Source organism: Oncorhynchus mykiss, chromosome 19, assembly GCF_057628025.1.
Source record: "Oncorhynchus mykiss isolate SJ-2025 chromosome 19, ASM5762802v1, whole genome shotgun sequence".
Taxonomy (NCBI): Eukaryota; Metazoa; Chordata; class Actinopteri; order Salmoniformes; family Salmonidae; genus Oncorhynchus; species Oncorhynchus mykiss.
The window spans coordinates 23,067,058-23,084,699 of record NC_143040.1 but is presented as its reverse complement, the minus strand read 5'-3'; the positions used below and the strand labels follow the sequence as shown (position 1 = coordinate 23,084,699).

The 17,642-nt window shown below is 46.1% G+C and overlaps 1 protein-coding gene across 19 annotated transcripts in view; it reads right to left on the bottom strand.

Annotated features, from left to right (window-relative positions):
- The window catches only part of LOC110498654 (teneurin-3), a 439,962-nt gene that overhangs the window by 36,894 nt on the left and 385,426 nt on the right, over positions 1-17,642 (bottom strand). For all 19 annotated transcript variants that reach the window (XM_090210457.1, XM_090210459.1, XM_090210460.1 and 16 more), the window contains 3 exons: positions 15,985-16,116; positions 15,598-15,733; positions 13,657-13,800 (listed from right to left, as the gene is read on the bottom strand). In XM_090210457.1, coding sequence (XP_090066583.1) covers positions 13,657-13,800; positions 15,598-15,733; positions 15,985-16,116 — 412 coding nt within the window. The remainder of the gene's footprint in view (positions 1-13,656; positions 13,801-15,597; positions 15,734-15,984; positions 16,117-17,642) is intronic.

Genomic DNA, 17,642 nt, shown 5'->3' with positions numbered 1-17,642 from the left:
GGATCAAGGACATCGGGAGAGAGACAAGGGTCGGAGGGAATCACGGACGGCAAACCCAGCCGTGTTGTGGCGTGGCCGAGCGATACGAAATAGAATAACGAATGTCAGACGGAGGGAAAACGTGAGTGTACATCCATGCACAGACAACAAACAACATGAAAGTATGTAAAGTACACGGAGACAGTGTACATTATACCGATGTAATGTACACATTCAAACACCTACTTTAAGGTCCCCAAGCTCCCTTCACAGTCTCAGGATTGAATGGTTGGCTGGCTGTACAACATAGGCAGCTATTGCTTTTAAGTAGCAAGACAAAAGATTGAAGTGCCTTTGAACGGGGTACGGTAGTAGGTGCCAGGCGCTCCGGTTTGAGTCAAGAACTGAAGCGCTGCTGGGTTTTTCACACTCAACCGTTTCCCGTGTGTATAAAGAATGGTCCACCAGCCAAAGGACATCCAGCCAACTTCACACAACTGTGGGAAGCATTGGAGTCAACATGGGCCAACATCCCTGTGGAACGCTTTCGACACCTTGAGTCCATTCCCCGATGAATTGACGCTGTTCTGGGGGCAAAAGGGAGTGCAACTCAATATTAGGAAGGTGTTCCTAATGTTTTGTCCACTCAGTGTATATTCTGTAAAAGGCATGTGTGATATCTTATTTGGAAAAGTGTCACTAAAAGCTTTCCATGTTTGTATTACTCTACAATAAATATGCAAGTATTTTCCCCCCGTAATATACACTGAACAAAAATATAAACGCAAAGTAAAGTGTTGGTCCCATGTTTCACGAGGTGAAATAAAATGCTCCGTACACACGTTTTTTATTCCTCTCAAATTTTGTGCAAAAATGTGTTTCCATCCCTGTTAGTGAGAATTTATCCTTTGCCAAGATAATCCATCCACCTGACAGGTGTGGCACATCAAGAAGCTGATTAAACAGCATGATCTTTACACAGTCATGTGAAATCCATAGATAAAGAAAATCATTTATTTCAGTTGACTGATTTCCTTATGAACTGTAACTCAGTAAAATCATTGAAATTGTTGCATGTTGCATTTATATTTTTGTTCAGTATAACTTTTTTTTTTTTATATTTCAAGGGCTTGCCAGTGGAGACAAAAGGGAGAGAGAGTGAAGAAAATAGAGAAATAGCAGGAGAGAGAGAGAGAGAGAGAGAGAGAGAGAGAGAGAGAGAGAGAGAGAGAGAGAGAGAGAGAGAGAGAGAGAGAGAGAGAGAGAGAGAGAGAGAGAGCGAGCAAGAGACCGAGTGGAATGAGGGATGGATGGTTGGGTCATTCAGAAATAACAACTCCCAAAACTGCTGTCATCTTCAGAGCTCGCAAATACGCCTCAACCACAGCCTCTCTTTCTCATTCCTCTCTTTTTATTTTTCTCGCTCTTTAGTATGTTTAGCAGAACTCAGAGGACAGAAAGACAGAGAGAGAGAGAGAGAGAGAGAGAGAGAGAGAGAGATAGAGTGAGTGAGAAAGGAGGGGGATGGAGAGAACCCTTCCTCTTACAGAGGACAACTAAAAGCAGCGTCACCAAAGTTATTCCACTGGGAACCAAAAGGCAGTGCAAACAGGACCAAGTCTTGGTGTAGTTATTTTGGATGGAGAGGGGGAAGAGATGAAGAGAGGGATGGATGGAGGAGAAGATAGGAGGAAAAAGGGGGGCTTTTGCTTCAAAGAAAGTACTTCAAAGGATGGCGTCACGCTGTGTGCCTTAAATTATTCACGTCGGGCAACATATTGGAATTCTGCAAAGCCCGCTTTGCCGCTTGCTAGGTTTATTAACCGCGAGATGAATGACGCCATCTTAGAGAGAAACCCCTCTGTGAGTGAGCACCCGCACAACGAGGGTCTGCACCGCCAGCCCGAACCCCAAACCAACAGTAGCCAAGCACCGAACCCCCAGCTGAACCCCCTAAATCTCAGGTAGCTAGTTCGCCTAGCGCCCTCTGATCACCAGGAGCTTTCATCGATTAGCTGATTGAGCGGAGTTAGCGGTTAGCGATAGCAGTAGCGGCTGCGATGGATTGTGCTGAGTGGAGCTAGCGTTAGCTATAGCAGGGCGGGCGGCTCAGCGCTGTGCCTGTTTGAAAAGATGATGTGATTGGGTGATTGGGACTGTGGAGCGGTTTGGATAGTGGTGTGTGTGTGTGCTGGAGTGGCCTAACAAAGACGGATTGGGGCTGAGAAAGCACATACTGTATATTAATACAGGTAGCAATCCCCACCTGCTGCTAAACATATGGTTTAGTCTCCTCTGAGAGATGTTCTGCAGGAGTTGAACTCCTATAGCAGAGTAATTGGGAACATGGGCTGCGTCCCTAATGGACATGAACAGTAACTCCTCCCTTAGGAACCACGGACACGGTCACATTAGTGTAACAATGCAATAGGTCTATATGGGGAATTACAACATCAGGGTAACAAGGGGTTAATATAATCCTCTGGTTCTGCCTGAATGCATGCATTATGAACGAGTGTGTGTTTGTGTGTGTCTGGGCGCGAACGAGTAGAGACGGTAAAATATGCTCGTACACATTTTCCATCATTGAGACGGAGAGAAAGCGAGAGGATAACCGTCTTGGGGGCGTGTCAGAGAAAATCAGCATAATGCACTGTGATGGAGATTAGACCTGGAACCCGGACCGCTCTAAATATTTACAATACGGAAGCTGACATCATGGTTAAACGGAAGACCACAACATCAACGTGTTTGGGTTGATTGTAAATGCAAATAAAAAAGGATTGGAAGAGTATTGTTTTCCTGAGGACTGCAGTGCATTGTCCATGGATGGACACTACAGTTATATTCTATTCCATGTCCAGCCATGGCTCTTTGAGGCGCTGGCCTTGACATTGAAGCCGTTAACACTAGAACGGCTCAGACGGTCAATCAGGACGTTTTACATTCGGTCATTTCAATAACTTCATTTCACTGAAAACCTTGAACCCACCGATCCTAAATATGTGTATTCTAAACTCTAGCAATCCTTTGAGACAAATATAATAAAATAGAAAAAAAGGTTTCTGGGCATTTCATCCTCAAAGCGCCATTAGCATAGCCTAGCATAGCATAGCCTGTTAAATAGTCTAATAGCCAGTCTAATACATCCATGTAATATTAACAATCAAAGAAATCCATTCATATTTAGTTTAGGAAGGTCATAAAAAAACATTATAGAAGACCATTTATTTAAAAGAACAGAATAGCATGTTTTGAGTTGTATTTATCTGTGTTTAGTAGGCTATGACTGCTAATGATGCCAATGAAATCAACGTGCTAGTTAGGCAGACATCACGGGCCCTGCCCTACCACAGTCAACACACATATATTTCACAGTAGGAACATAATGGAATATTACAGAATATTGCTGATTATCACCAGGACTCAAACGAGGAACACGGCACGTGGAGCTGCGGTTATTCTAGGAAAAAGTTTCATTTTGGAAAGAGAGACCATCCACACAGTTTGTAGAGTGGTTTGGCAAAAATAGATTGATTAGAAACCGTGGCTCTTTCTGATAGGGTACAGCAACCCAAACGTCTGGCCTGCATGGAACTCTGCACACACACACACACACACACACACACACACACACACACACACACACCCCCCCCCACTCTCAGGTGGGATTTCTGCCCTAGTCACCCTTCACCCCTATATTCCTCTCTAGCAGGAAAGCATTAGGTGTGCGGGTGTGTGTGTGTGTTTGTGTGTGTATGTGCGCATTTGTAAACACACCACATCTCCTTTTGGTGTGTGAGGGGAAATCAACAATAACAAATGAACAGGGTCCTGGGTAGGAAAACGACTCAATCAGTTAGGCCCTGGACTGACCTACCAGGGAAAACACCACAGTGGCCAGGTGCTGTGTGTGTAGCATGTGTAGTGTGTGTGTGTTGTATGTGTGTGTTTGTGTGTGTAGATGATCTATTGATTTAATTGAAAAAAACTGCAACCCATGTGTGTTTTAGCGTGTGTAAAAGCGTGGAACAAAATGTGTGTGATTATTGTCCAATCCGGTACAGTGCTGGTCAATAGTCATTAACCAAAATGTATTTCCCATAATAATCCTTGTCACTGCTTCTCCCGCCTGTCTTTCTGTGATAAACACCATAGTAGGTTGGTATTTCACACTAGATGCTTGTCCACGCTTTATTCAGGTAATGGCTATAAGAGTTTAATCTAGGTAATGGCTATAAAAGCTTAATCTAGGTAATGGCTATAAGAGCTTAATCTAGGTAATGGCTATAAGAGCTTAATCTAGGTAATGGCTATAAGAGCTTACTCTAGGTAATGGCTATAAGAGCTTACTCTAGGTAATGGCTATAAGAGCTTAATCTAGGCATTGGCTATAAGAGCTTAATCTAGGTAATGGCTATAAAAGTTTAATCTAGGTAATGGCTATAAAAATTTAATCTAGGCATTGGCTATAGGAGCTTAATCTAGGTCATGGCTATAAGAGCTTAATCTAGTAATCTAGGTAATGGCTATAAGCGTTTAATCTAGGTAATGGCTATAAAAACTTAATCTAGGTAATGGCTATAAGAGCTTAATCTAGGTAATGGCTATAAAACCTTAATCTAGGTAATGGCTGCAAGAGCTTAATCCAGGTAATGGCTATAAGAGCTTAATCTAGGTAATGGCTATAAGAGCTTAATCTAGGTAATGGCTATAAAAGCTTAATCTAGGTAATGGCTATAAGAGTTTAATCTAGGTAATGGCTATAAGAGCTTAATCTAGGTAATGGCTATATGAGCTTAATCTAGGTAATGGCTATAAGAGCTTAATCTAGGTCATGGCTATAAGAGCTTAATCTAGTAATCTAGGTAATGGCTATAAAAGCTTAATCCAGGCAATGGCTATAAAAGCTTAATCTAGGTATTTGCTGCAAGAGTTTAATCTAGGTAATGGCTATAAAAACTGTATCTAGGTAATGGCTGCAAGAGCTTAATCTAGGTAATGGCTATAATAATTTAATCTAGGTAATGGCTATAAGAGCTTAATCTAGGTAATGGCTATAAGAATTTAATCTAGGTAATGGCTATAAGAGCTTCCCTGTGGTGCTTGCTTGGTCTCTGAAAGAGTTTGACTGTCTCCAGCTCTTCTGACATCAACACAACCAATGGACTGGTAAAACATTGTACCCAACCAAGAGTTTTTTTGTCTGATTTTCAACCCACAATAATTGGAAAACAATAACAGCTCACTAAAGTGAGACAGTACAATAAATGACGCGGCCGAGGAAAGGGACCGAGAGGGGGAGAGTTTAAAATGGGGGAATGAGAACGAGGCGCCCCCGGCTTCCCCAGGTGCCAAGGACTCCAGTGGGATTGTGGGTAGTGAGGCCCACCTGCTGAGCTGGCTGCTGGAGCTACAGCACCACAGGCCTCTGAATAGGCCTGATAAGGAGAGATGAAAGGAGGAGAGTAAGAGACAGAGAGAGGGGGAGATGGAGGGAGAGAGGGGGGGGGGGGGGGGGGGGGGAGAGGGGGGGGGGGGGGGAGACAGGCCCAGAGGAAGGGGGGTGTACATCACAGGGTTTCACCACTCCAGGGTCTTCCGTCACCACATTACACGCTCCCAACCAATCAGAGACGAGCTGGTCGGTACGAGGACACGGGAGAATATGTGTGTATGTAGGCTATGAGAGAAAAGGTGTGTGTGTGTGTATAAAAACACCTGCCTCCTACTGCCTTTAGGTAGTTTCATGTGTGTGAGAGTGCTGCCAAAACACACAGGACCAGGAAAAAGGGAATGACAGAGAATGAAATATTGAGAATGAGTTTGTGTGAGAGATGTCTGGAGTCGACGGGGTGAGATGGGTAGTGGCAAACTCGGAAAGCAGAGTGCTTCTTTTTCCCCTGTCCATGAATGCTGTCTTTCAGATTACAGACATCACTGCTTCCCCTGAGAGACCTGCCGTGGTTGCAGATGCCGGATGGACATAATAATGGCTGCCAAACACTATGCTTATCTGAACCTGCACACCTAATAGAGAAGAGGCTGGCTAGGCAGAAGAGGGGGATTTAAAAAACTAGTAAAAGAGAGATGGGGGGGGGGGGGGAGTGTCAAGTTGTGAGTCCACTTAGATAACACACTGGTGTTTGTGACACAGGAAGGAAGACATCGTCGACACAGGAAGTGTTTGAGGGCCAATCAGGGCTTTGAAGCCGGCAGACAGGAAGTTGAAAGGAGGGAACAGCCTGACGGAGGAAAAAAAGAGCGAAAGCTGTGGCTTCATCTCGTCCATCTCTCTCTTCTCCCTCTCCTCTCTCTCTTTTCCCTCTCCTCTCTCTCTTCTCCCTCTCCTCTCTCTCATCTCTCTCTTTTCCCTCTCATCTCTCTCTTCTCCCTCTCTTTTCCCTCTCATCTCTCTCTTCTCCCTCTCCTCTCTCTCTTGTCCCTCTCATCTCTCTCTTCTCCCTCTCCTCTCTCTCTTTCCCCTCCTAAACTGTCGAGCGACTGACAGATTCCTGGATTCCTAGCGGCCTTACGTAAGAGGAGATGTCTGATGAAAGACGTGTGGTGATGATAGTCTACGAGGAGAAAGCTGTGATGTGGTCATCTATCACTTAACTGCTGCTGGCCAACACTTCATACATATCCATCCAGGGAGGGGGGGGGGGGGGCAGAATCATTCTGTGTGTACATGCATGTGTGATATAAACCAGAAAGCACAACAGGCTCTGATTCAGATATCACTGCAGAGGGAGAAATACTAGAAGCTGCTCGCATTTGAAATAAATCGATGCATATGAAGGAAACAAATATCTGGACAGCAATCTGACAGTGAGAGGGATCTGTTAGTCAGTGTGTTTGATCTGGGTGTGTAGTGTGGTGACACGCACGAGACCCACACACACACTAACACACACGCTAACACACACACTAACACACACGCTAACACACACGCCGCTGTTGTGAGGGCTCAAGTTCTCGCCTAGTGAAAGCCCTGGGGATTTAGAGAGAGGGATGACTGGTAATTTGATGGATGTGGTGACGGAGGACATTGGGAAGGAGGGATGAAGGAGGGAGAGTTGGAGGGAAGGAGAAGAAGGGTAGTGTGCCCGCTGCCATTGTACTGTGATATATGACACACTTCCTGTGGCCAGGGGAAGAATACAGAGACTAACAACGACAAGGATGTCATTACAACAACATTAACAGTATAGTTAAGAACACTATAACCACATGGAGGAAAATGAAAATATCACTCCCTAAAAACACAACCTTATGGAACACTCCTTGGATAACCTTTCAGAATTCACCGATAAATTGGGCCACATGGAAAACTAAAGGCAAAGAAGCCGTAAATTACTTGGTAACAGGAAATACATTTATTTCCATGACAGAATTCAAAGAGTCGGGCCTCCCGGGTGGCGCAGTGGTTAAGGGCGCTGTACTGCAGCGCCAGCTGTGCCATCAGAGTCCCTGGGTTCGCGCCCAGGCTCTGTCGTAACCGGCCGCGACCGGGAGGTCCGTGGGGCGATGCACAATTGGCCTAGCGTCGCCCGGGTTAGGAAGGGCTTGGTCGGTAGGGGTGTCCTTGTCTCATCGCGCACCAGCGACTCCTGTGGCGGGCTGGGCGCAGTGTGCGCTAACCAAGGTGGCCAGGTGCACGGTGTTTCCTCCGGCGCATTGGTGCGGCTGGCTTCCGGGTTGGACGTGCGCTGTGTTAAGAAGCAGTGTTGGGTTGTGTATCGGTGGATGCATGACTTTCAACCTTCGTCTCTCCCGAGCCCGTACGGGAGTTGTAGCGATGAGACAAGATAGAGACTACAAGACTACAACAATTGGATACCACGAAATTGGGGAGAAAAAGGGGTAAAATAAAAAAGAATTCAAAAAGTCATTTTGGACTGACCAATGTAGATAGTTCCAAATGCATTCAACTTAAAAATGTACATATCACAAAACAACTGTGTTGTGGCAGCCTTTTTGGCTCTGTAGAGCAGTATCGCAGGTCCAGTGTCCTATCTGGGTCCTAGTAGGTGGACTAAAGGACTGAAGGACAGAACCTGTGTTGTGGCGGCCATTTTGGCTCTGTAGAGCAGTAACGCAGGTCCAGTGTCCTATCTGGGTCCTAGTAGGTGGACTAAAGGACTGAAGGACAGAATCTGTGTTGTGGCGGCCATTTTGGCTCTATAGAGCAGTAACACAGGTCCAGTGTCCTATCTGTGTCCTAGTAGGTGGACTAAAGGACTGAACCTGTGTTGTGGTGGCCATTTTGGAGCTACAGAGCAGTAATGGAGGTCCAGTGTCCTGTGAGTAGGAGGCTGGCTGAGATGCCCCAGTAATGGGGTCTGATTGCTGTGCTAGCTGATGGAGTAATGGGACCAATCAAAGGGCCAGGGAGGGAGATGGAAATATGGGGTTGTAATGGAGTGGTTGGGCTAGTAGGTGTGTGTGTTTCTAGGGGGAGTGAGTGTGTGTATGTGCGTGTTTGGGGGTCTTGGAAAAGGGGGGAGAGTGGGATAAGGAGAGGAGGGACTAACAGGGACCCAGAGGAAGGTGGGAGAGTGGGGGTGTTGGGTCTGGGTCAAACTGCCAACTGTATGTGTAGTGTGTTCGTATGTGTGTGTGTATGCCTGTGTGTATGCATGTGTGTGTGTGTGTATGTGTGTGTGTGTGTGTGTGTGTGTGTGTGTGTGTGTGTATGTATATGTGTGTGTGTGTGTGTTTGTGTGTGTGAGATGAAAGACTAGAGGAATTCCCTCAGACAGCAGGGACTAAGCCGGAGAGGTGAAAGAAGGCTTAGTGTCATTACAAAGCTGGATGGCTGAAAGAGCAAGACCCCCTAAACACCCCCTGTACCTCCTACACCACCGCCCCGGCAACCTGAGCCTGCCTGACGACGATCGCCCCCGACAACCAAACAACCGGACACGTGACTGTACGTTCATTAGCTTTGTGTGTGTTTCGTAGCTACGAGCATTGTGAGTTAATGTGTGTGAACCAGAGGATGAACGGAGGGGAAGCGTTTAACAGCAATTAGGATTCAGCGCATCAATGCCCTTCCTTCACACTACTACATAGCCTGTATTCAATATCAGACACTTTGGTCATTCTCAGACTCCTCCTCTGCTTCCCCCTCAGCATTGTGAATATTCAGAGTAATGTCTATGGCTTTGATCGCTGTAGCTAGTTACTGAAGTGACTTGCTGGTGACCTATTTGCAGTATTTTTTGGACAGTATTTTGTCACCGAGCTTCAGTTTGCTGAGTGCAGAACGTGAGTGACTGAATAAGAGCGTCTGCTACAGGACTGTAATGTCAAACATGCCGTCGGATTGGTCGAAGGTTGGCCCGTTTTCTAACTAAACTTCAATAAGTCCAGGACTTCCCATAACCCATGCATTCATTCTGCAGGCCTTTTGGCTCCTACTACAATAGCTACAACTCTTTCCAACCTACTCTACTGTTTAAAGCAGTGGGATCATTTGTTCCATACAGTAAGTCTACAGAGAGTAGCAGAGGTTATGGAAACAATTTAGGGTTGCATAAAAGTTCACTCCTAATCCTAACTCTGTTGGTATAAACTATAAACTTGAGTAGTTATGAAGGAACGTTCAGTTGAATCATCAGTTTAGGGACATGGGTCACACATTAAAAAGAGTGTAGATTATAACTTTTTAATGAAGCTAAAGTCATATACTATATACAGTGGGGCAAAAAAGTATTTAGTCAGCCACCAATTGTGCAAGGTCCCACTTAAAAAGATGAGAGAGGCCTGTAATTTTCATCATAGGTACACTTCAACTATGACAGACAAAATGAGAAAAAAAATCCAGAAAATGACACTGTATGATTTTTAATGAATTTATTTGCAAATTATGGTGGAAAATAAGTATTTGGTCAATAACAAAAGTTTATCTCAATACCCTTTGTTGGCAATGACAGAGGTCAAATGTTTTCTGTAAGTCTTCACAAGGTTTTCACACACTGTTGCTGGTATTTTGGCCCATTCCTCCATGCAGATCTCCTCTAGAGCAGTGATGTTTTGGGGCTGTTGCTGGGCAACACAGACTTTCAACTCGCTCCAAAGATTTTCTATGGGGTTGAGATCTGGAGACTGGCTAGGCCACTCCAGGACCTTGAAATGCTTCTTACGAAGCCACTCCTTCGTTGCCCGGGTGGTGTGTTTGGGATCATTGTCATGCTGAAAGACCCAGCCACGTTTCATCTTCAATGCCCTTGCTGATGGAAGGAGGTTTTCACTCCAAATCTCACGATACATGGCCCCATTCATTCTTTCCTTTACACGGATCAGTCGTCCTGGTCCCTTTGCAGAAAAACAGCCCCAAAGCATGATGTTTCCACCCCCATGCTTCACAGTAGGTATGGTGTTCTTTGGATGCAACTAAGCATTCTTTGTCCTCCAAACACAACGAGTTGAGTTTTTACCAAAAAGTTATATTTTGGTTTCATCTGACCATATGACATTCTCCCAATCTTCTTCTGGATCATCCAAATGCTCTCTAGCAAATTTCAGACGGGCCTCGACATGTACTGGCTTAAGCAGGGGGACACATCTGGCACTGCAGGATTTGAGTCCCTGGCGGCGTAGTGTGTTACTGATGGTAGGCTTTGTTCCTTTGGTCCCAGCTCTCTGCAGGTCATTCACTAGGTCCCCCCGTGTGGTTCTGGGATTTTTGCTCACCGTTCTTTTGACCCCACGGGGTCAGATCTTGTGTGGAGCCCCAGATCGAGGGAGATTATCAGTGGTCTTGTATGTCTTCCATTTCCTAATAATTGCCCCCACAGTTGATTTCTTCAAACCAAGCTGCTTACCTATTGCAGATTCAGTCTTCCCAGCCTGGTGCAGGTCTACAATTTTGTTTCTGGTGTCCTTTGACAGCTCTTTGGTCTTGGCCATAGTGGAGTTTGGAGTGTGACTGTTTGAGGTTGTGGACAGGTGTCTTTTATACTGATAACAAGTTCAAACAGGTGCCATTAATACAGGTAACGAGTGGAGGACAGAGGAGCTTCTTAAAGAAGAAGTTACAGGTCTGTGAGAGCCAGAAATCTTGCTTGTTTGTTGGTGACCAAATACTTATTTTCCACCATAATTTGCAAAAAATTAATTCAAAATCCTACAATGTGATTTTCTGGATTTTTTTTCTCAGTTTGTCTGTCATAGTTGAAGTGTACCTATGATGATAATTACAGGCCTCTCTCATCTTTTTAAGTGGGAGAACTTGCACAATTGGTGGCTGACTAAATACTTTTTTGCCCCGCTGTATATACTGGGGCTCCCGAGCGGCGCAGCGGTCTAAGGCACTGCATCTCAGTGCTAGAGGCGTCCCTACAGACACCCTGGTTCGTATCCAGGCTGTATCACGGCGGCGGACAATTGGCCCAGCGTCGTCCGGGTTTGGCCGGTGTAGGTTGTCATTGTAAATAATAATTTGCTCTTAACTGACTTGCCCTAGTTAAATAAAGGTTAAATAAATAAATAACGCTAAATTCCAGATACGTTCAATAAATTCCCTGGTTTTCACGAAATCCCAGTTGGATCTTTGGGACGTCCCTACCCCATTGAAATTGAAAATGGTTAAGTAAGGATTAAGGATAGGTAAGGGTTAAGGTTAGGGTCAGGGTTTAGGGTAGGGCAAGTCCCAAGGATCCCAGATAGCAGTCTCCACCACTGCCTCATGTCATCTCCAGCCTCATTACTCTGGTAGATTGGGCCTTCACTAGGAACCACCATTATCCCCTCTGTCCTTATGGACATCCAATGTGGGTGTTCATTATAGACATTGACTCTGTTAAGAGTCTGTCTGGGAGGATATTTATGACAGGCAAATCTAGCGAACGCCTGTCCCTGTCCCGGTCTGAGCTGATCTTATCTCTCCCACTCCTGTTATGGTCGTTTGGTCGTCTCGACAATGGGGCTGATTCAATTAAGTCACGCGTCAGTTTGAAGAGTCGATGGACGTCAAACTTCAGTTGTTTATCTGATTTAAACGCTGGGGGGAATCTGAGGCGTCCCGGGCCGTACCCACACTCGTTCCAACTGATGGTTTCTGTTTTTTTTAGGATGTGGATGTGAGTTGGCGGTCGGGGAGTTGAGGATAAGGGGATGGTGTGTGGGGGTTTTGCTACACATTCACTTATGAACACATCCTGTCCTGACCGGTCTTTACCTTCTTTAAGGGCTTTAGACATACAGTATGTGTTAGGGATACCTAACACTCTCTCCTCCCTCCTCTCCCTCTACCTCTTTCCCTCCATCTCTTTCCTTCCTCCCCTCCCCATCTCTCTGCCATCTCTCCCCCTCTGTTTCCCCTGTTGAAGTTTCACTGGTCAGGGTAGACCGTGGCATGGCTGGCATACATCACAGCTTGTCTGATGTCTTGTTGATGACATGGTGGCCCGCAAACGTTTCGGCTGCCAAGTATCTCTCTCGCGCTCTCTCCATCAAGGTCGCTCTGACAGATAGGTCGATGATGCTCTTCGTTTGGTTAGCAGTGTTTACATTAACATGAGTGCTAGACGAGATCTGTCTTCAGTCAACCCGTTGTGGCTTACACACACAACACACTTACACACACACACACATGCTTACACACACACACACGCTTACACACGCACGCTTACACACACACACGCTTACACACACACACGCTTACACACACACACACACAGACACACACACACACACACACACACACACACACACACACACACACACACACACACACACACACACACACACACACACACACACACAGATTCACTCCTGTCTACTGTGATGTGCCTTAGTGTTGCTAAAGCTCCTCACAGTGTCTGTACGATAGATAGCACCTGTAATTGATGCGCTGTTGAGCTTCCTGTTTAACAAGCTTATGTCAGCGAATAACGATAAGCCCTGTGTAAATCTGTTGAGAAGGTACCACTTAGGTAGCTTGTAAAGGTGAATAAGGCATGAATTAGAGTTACGGCTGCAGGATAGGCATTAAGCTGGAGGTAGAAGTGGTGGGGGAATCTGTACGTGTGTGACGAGCAGAGGAGAAAGACCGCTCCTTCTCACTGAAGCCACGGAAGTTCAAACGCCGCCTGTGGTACTGCAGGCATTGTTAGCAGAGAACAGGATCCTCCTTCGCAGTCAATATCCCTGTAAATGAAACGTTTTCCTGAAAACAACCATGGTACCAATAATTGCTTCTCATGCATCAGATGTTATTTTAAAATCGCAGTTATAAGGATCATTTCGTTGCTAATGGCAGCCTGCAGTATCCCAGTCAGCCTTCAACTTGAGTTACTCAATAAGAGGGGGCAGCACTGAGCTAGCCTGCAATGTCACTTCCTGGACGAGTTCAAACTGTGCATGTTAGGTCTCCATGAGACGCCATCTTAACAGACTTCATTTGGCTTCAATGCGATATTGAGTCTTCACATAGGAAAGAATATTGTCACACGGCTCATATATACAGTCATTGGTGATGAGTGTGTGTGTGTGCATGTGTGTAAATGTGAGTTTGTTTGTGTGTGTGTGTGTGGGGAGGTACACGCATGTGTGCTTGGTGTGTGTGTGTGTGTGTGTGTGCTTGGTGTGTGTGTGTGTGTGTGTGTGTGTGTGTGTGTGTGTGTGCTTGGTGTGTGTGTGTGTGTGTGTGTGCAGTCATGTTCCTACCGTTCTGGATATCCAGTATATGGTGTTTGTCCAGCGTCCAGCCTCCCATGTTGGACGCGTCCAGCTCATAGCCCTGCAGTGTGGCTGTCCTCTTCTCCCACAGGATCAGGTCCAGACACGACTCGTACTCAAAACCCACGGACACTACAACAGGAACATGCATGAGGGGATCGGGTTAGCACAGATACTGTTCATGACAAGACTCCAATTGACTAACGACAAGTACAAGCCTAGACAATGTTATTGGTATTATTCATTTTTTATGATTAATTTTTTTGTCGAGGGATTCTAATTAGTCGTCTTACACAATTACAATTCATCTCTGCCGTCATATCTCAACACCTCCACTCAGTTTGTAATAACAGAACTTTCCCAAACTTGATAATCATCTCCTTACAGCTCTTTTTAAACTCCTATCCGTCTTCAGCCGATCACATTACGACAAACCCCCCTCTGATGGATCAATAATGGCGCAGGCCAAATTACCAGACAGGCGTAATGCAATTGGAAAAAAACGAATGCTGACGAAGGGGAGGTTAGAAGGTGAAAACACAATCAATCAATATGACTTGGGCCTGGGCCATTTCTAATAACACCCTCCTTCTCCTTCTCCTATCTCTTCCTTCCTGGCAAAGCAAGAATACATTAGACTCAACAATAACAACCCTTCAGCGTCTACACCGTTGAACAGTTTGTTTATGGAAAGGCGGTCATTTTGTATTTATTTACATATGAGAGAAACGTGGGTAGTTTTACACTGGCCAACTTCCTTTCCCTCCCTCCCCGATCCCCCAGGACTGAAAATAACAAGCCGCGGCATGTCTGCCTGCCTGTCAGGGACTCCGTGTGAAACAGCTTGAGCGTAGGGTGACAAGTGTGTTTAGGGATGTCATTGTGAGCACAACCATCAACGGTCTCCAGAAGCAGCAGCACCCCCCGGCTGTATTGTTTTTAGAAGGAAGCCACACCTTTTGCCATGACCTTCAGAAACCTGAGAGAGAAAGAGTGTGTGTGTGTGTGTGTGTGTGTGTGTGCGTGTGTGTGTGTGCGTGTGTGTAAGTGTGCGTGTGCGTGTGTGTGTGTGCGTGTGTGTGCGTGCGTGCGTGTGTGTGCAAAAACAAGAACAACGTTATTACTCTCTGCGGTGGTTTTTGTGTTGTAGAGGTATCATACACATGTGAAAAGAAAACACCGGAAGGAGAAAAGTGAAGAACGACCAAAAGCTGCAGTTGTGTTTCGCGTGGAACGCATTAGCATATCGCCGTGGAGACAGACATCACACAGGCTGCTCTGAAGGCCTCGACGTTCCGTATTAGACTTCCTCCACCGTTCAGCCCACACATCGGACTGAAGTCAGGTCTTTGACAGCAGCCTGTTAGGGACTCCCTTAGCATTTACAAAGATCTGTTTAGGTAAAAGGCACATGTCATGTATGTGCTCTACGCGGGCTTAGGAAAGGTGGACAAAGGAGTAGGCACGTTAGCGTCACTGAAGAAATAGTATGTGTGTCTGCCTGTCACCTTTCATGCCCAAGAGTAACTGCCCTTTGGGGACAAATCAACTTTAAAGGGACATTTCTAAACGTCTCAACTTGATTTTCATCATCTCCAGCACCACCCCAACATCAACATGTGCGAAAATGGCACGTTGCTATGTTTGGTAGTGAAGAAAATAGAGGAAGATAAGTGTTTCCAATGTCATCATCAACCAATTAGTAGACAATTAGTAAGCAATTAGTAGACAATTAGTAGGCAAATTTGTTAAAATCTCATGCTGCACACCGATGACGTAATTTTAAACATTTATCTCTCCTTTCCCCACAAAACCTAGAACACAGGTTGATGTTGGGTTGCTGCTGGGGATGACGAACATGAAGTTGAAACAAGATTTAGGATTTCCCTTTAACTCGTGGCGTACTTTGGCCTGCTCCACAGTACTCACCGACTGCCTCAGACAAGCCATAGACCTTCTGGTTGTAAGCGTCTGTCTTGTCCCAGATGAAGGTGTAGGAGAGGTTGGGCTGGGCAGGGAACCACTTCTGGAACAGACGCCCCACCACCGCCACCATCAGGTGCACCTGGAATAGATTATGGAATAAACACATTTTCAGACGGGCATTATAACGGCCAGCTAGGGCAAGACTGACTGTACATTTCGCACTCAAAAGGCGTTTGACATCAAAATAAATTGTAGCCTTGGTTTTGTGTTTGCAAATTAATCCAAAAACATATATTCACTGTATTTTGGCCTGTACTGTAAGACCTACAAGACCTATGGAGATAGCAATGCCAGTCACAATTTAGTTACACCTAAAGGAGAAAGCCCTACCTTCATGAGGTTGAAGGGCACACTGGCCTGGGTCATGGTGACCTTGAGGACAGGCTTGTAGCCGGCCGCCCTGCTGCCCAGGTACAGCAGGTTGAGGTCGCTGCCCGGGATGGACGTCTCCTCCTGGAGGACCTGTTGGGTTGGGGGGACACATCAAAGGAGAGTGGGTCAAGAAGGGTTAGTACATCTTAGCACACCCTGAGAGGACTGGAGTGGAGAATGTCATCTTTGAACACTTTTCAGTGAGAACATCAAAGCCGAAAGGGTTCAGAAAAGTCTCAGTACAGTTACACTCTGGGTGGTATGGCAAAGTGACAAGAGAACGGAGAGGTCACATGGGGTCAAGAACGCTATTCATTCATCTGTGAAAACTATTTGGAGAGAAGGGAAGAAGGAAAATAGAGAGAGAGAGAGAGATAGGTCTCCCTGGCCTGTTTTCTCAGCGTAGTGACTGTCCTGGTATGAAAGGCTGTTTCATATAACCATAACCATAATCTTCTGTTCAGAGCGCCTCCACTGTGTGTGTGTGTGTGTGTGCAGAGCTCCTCCGCTGTCTATCCACTGTCTTTTCATTAGTGTGATGCTCCAGAAAGCCCTGGGTGTTAGGTCTCTCTGTTGTTTTTAGCCTCTCCTAACATCAACACATTTCACCCTCTTTTCAAAGCAGGGGCCAAAGAGCTCCCTGGCTGAGATTTGGAGGGTGAGTCAGTGAGGTGGTATGAGGAGGTTGGAATTAAATGGAATATGACCTCAAATCTGTACACATCACATGCACTGAGGGTATTTATTAGGTCCATCAGATTCCAAAGACCTATCGCTCAACACTTATTTACTTTCTAGCTCTAGTCTTTCTCTCTCCCTCTCTCTCTCTCTCTCCCCCTGCTCCCTCTCTCTCTCCCCCTGCTCCCTCTCTCTCTCCCCCTGCTCCCTCTCTCTCTCCCCCTGCTCCCTCTCTCTCTCCCCCTGCTCTCTCTCTCTCCCCCTGCTTTCTCTCTCTCTCCCCCTGCTCCCTCTCTCTCTCCCCCTGCTCCCTCTCTCTCTCCCCTGCTCTCTCTCTCTCTCCCCCTGCTTTCTCTCTCTCTCCCCCTGCTCTCCCTCTCTCTCCCCCTGCTCCCTCTCTCGGGGGAGGGAAGCTTTGACATGGGTCTCAACGAGCCTTTGATATCCAATATGGTCGCCCAATGACAACGGAATCAATCAAAATGAAAAACAAATTGAGTGTGGAAAAAGTGACCCCCCCCCCACACACACACACACAGGCGGTGTCACCGTCACCACAGACTTAATTACCCTGTGCGGCGGGTGTGTTTTCTTTCAGGGAGAAACTGTGTGTCTGCACATACATTATGTGTGTGTGCGTCCTGAACACACTCCGCCAGCGAAGGGACCCCACCCTGGTCTCCCCAGCCGGCTCTAACTACAACGTCTGGCCTAAGAGCATGTTTCTCCTGGCTTTAAACTAACTGATAGAAACACTGCTTTCTGGTGTGTCTGCTTTCTGGTGTGTGTTATCTTTTGCAATCTAGAAGGGGGACATTGTTTTAACTGCAGGATATAATAATACCAACTGGTAAATCATTAAAGGGTTTAATGAGCGGAGCCGAGATCAAACAATAAACGGGTGCTTTATTTTGAAGTGCCACCCGCCATTAAAGGGG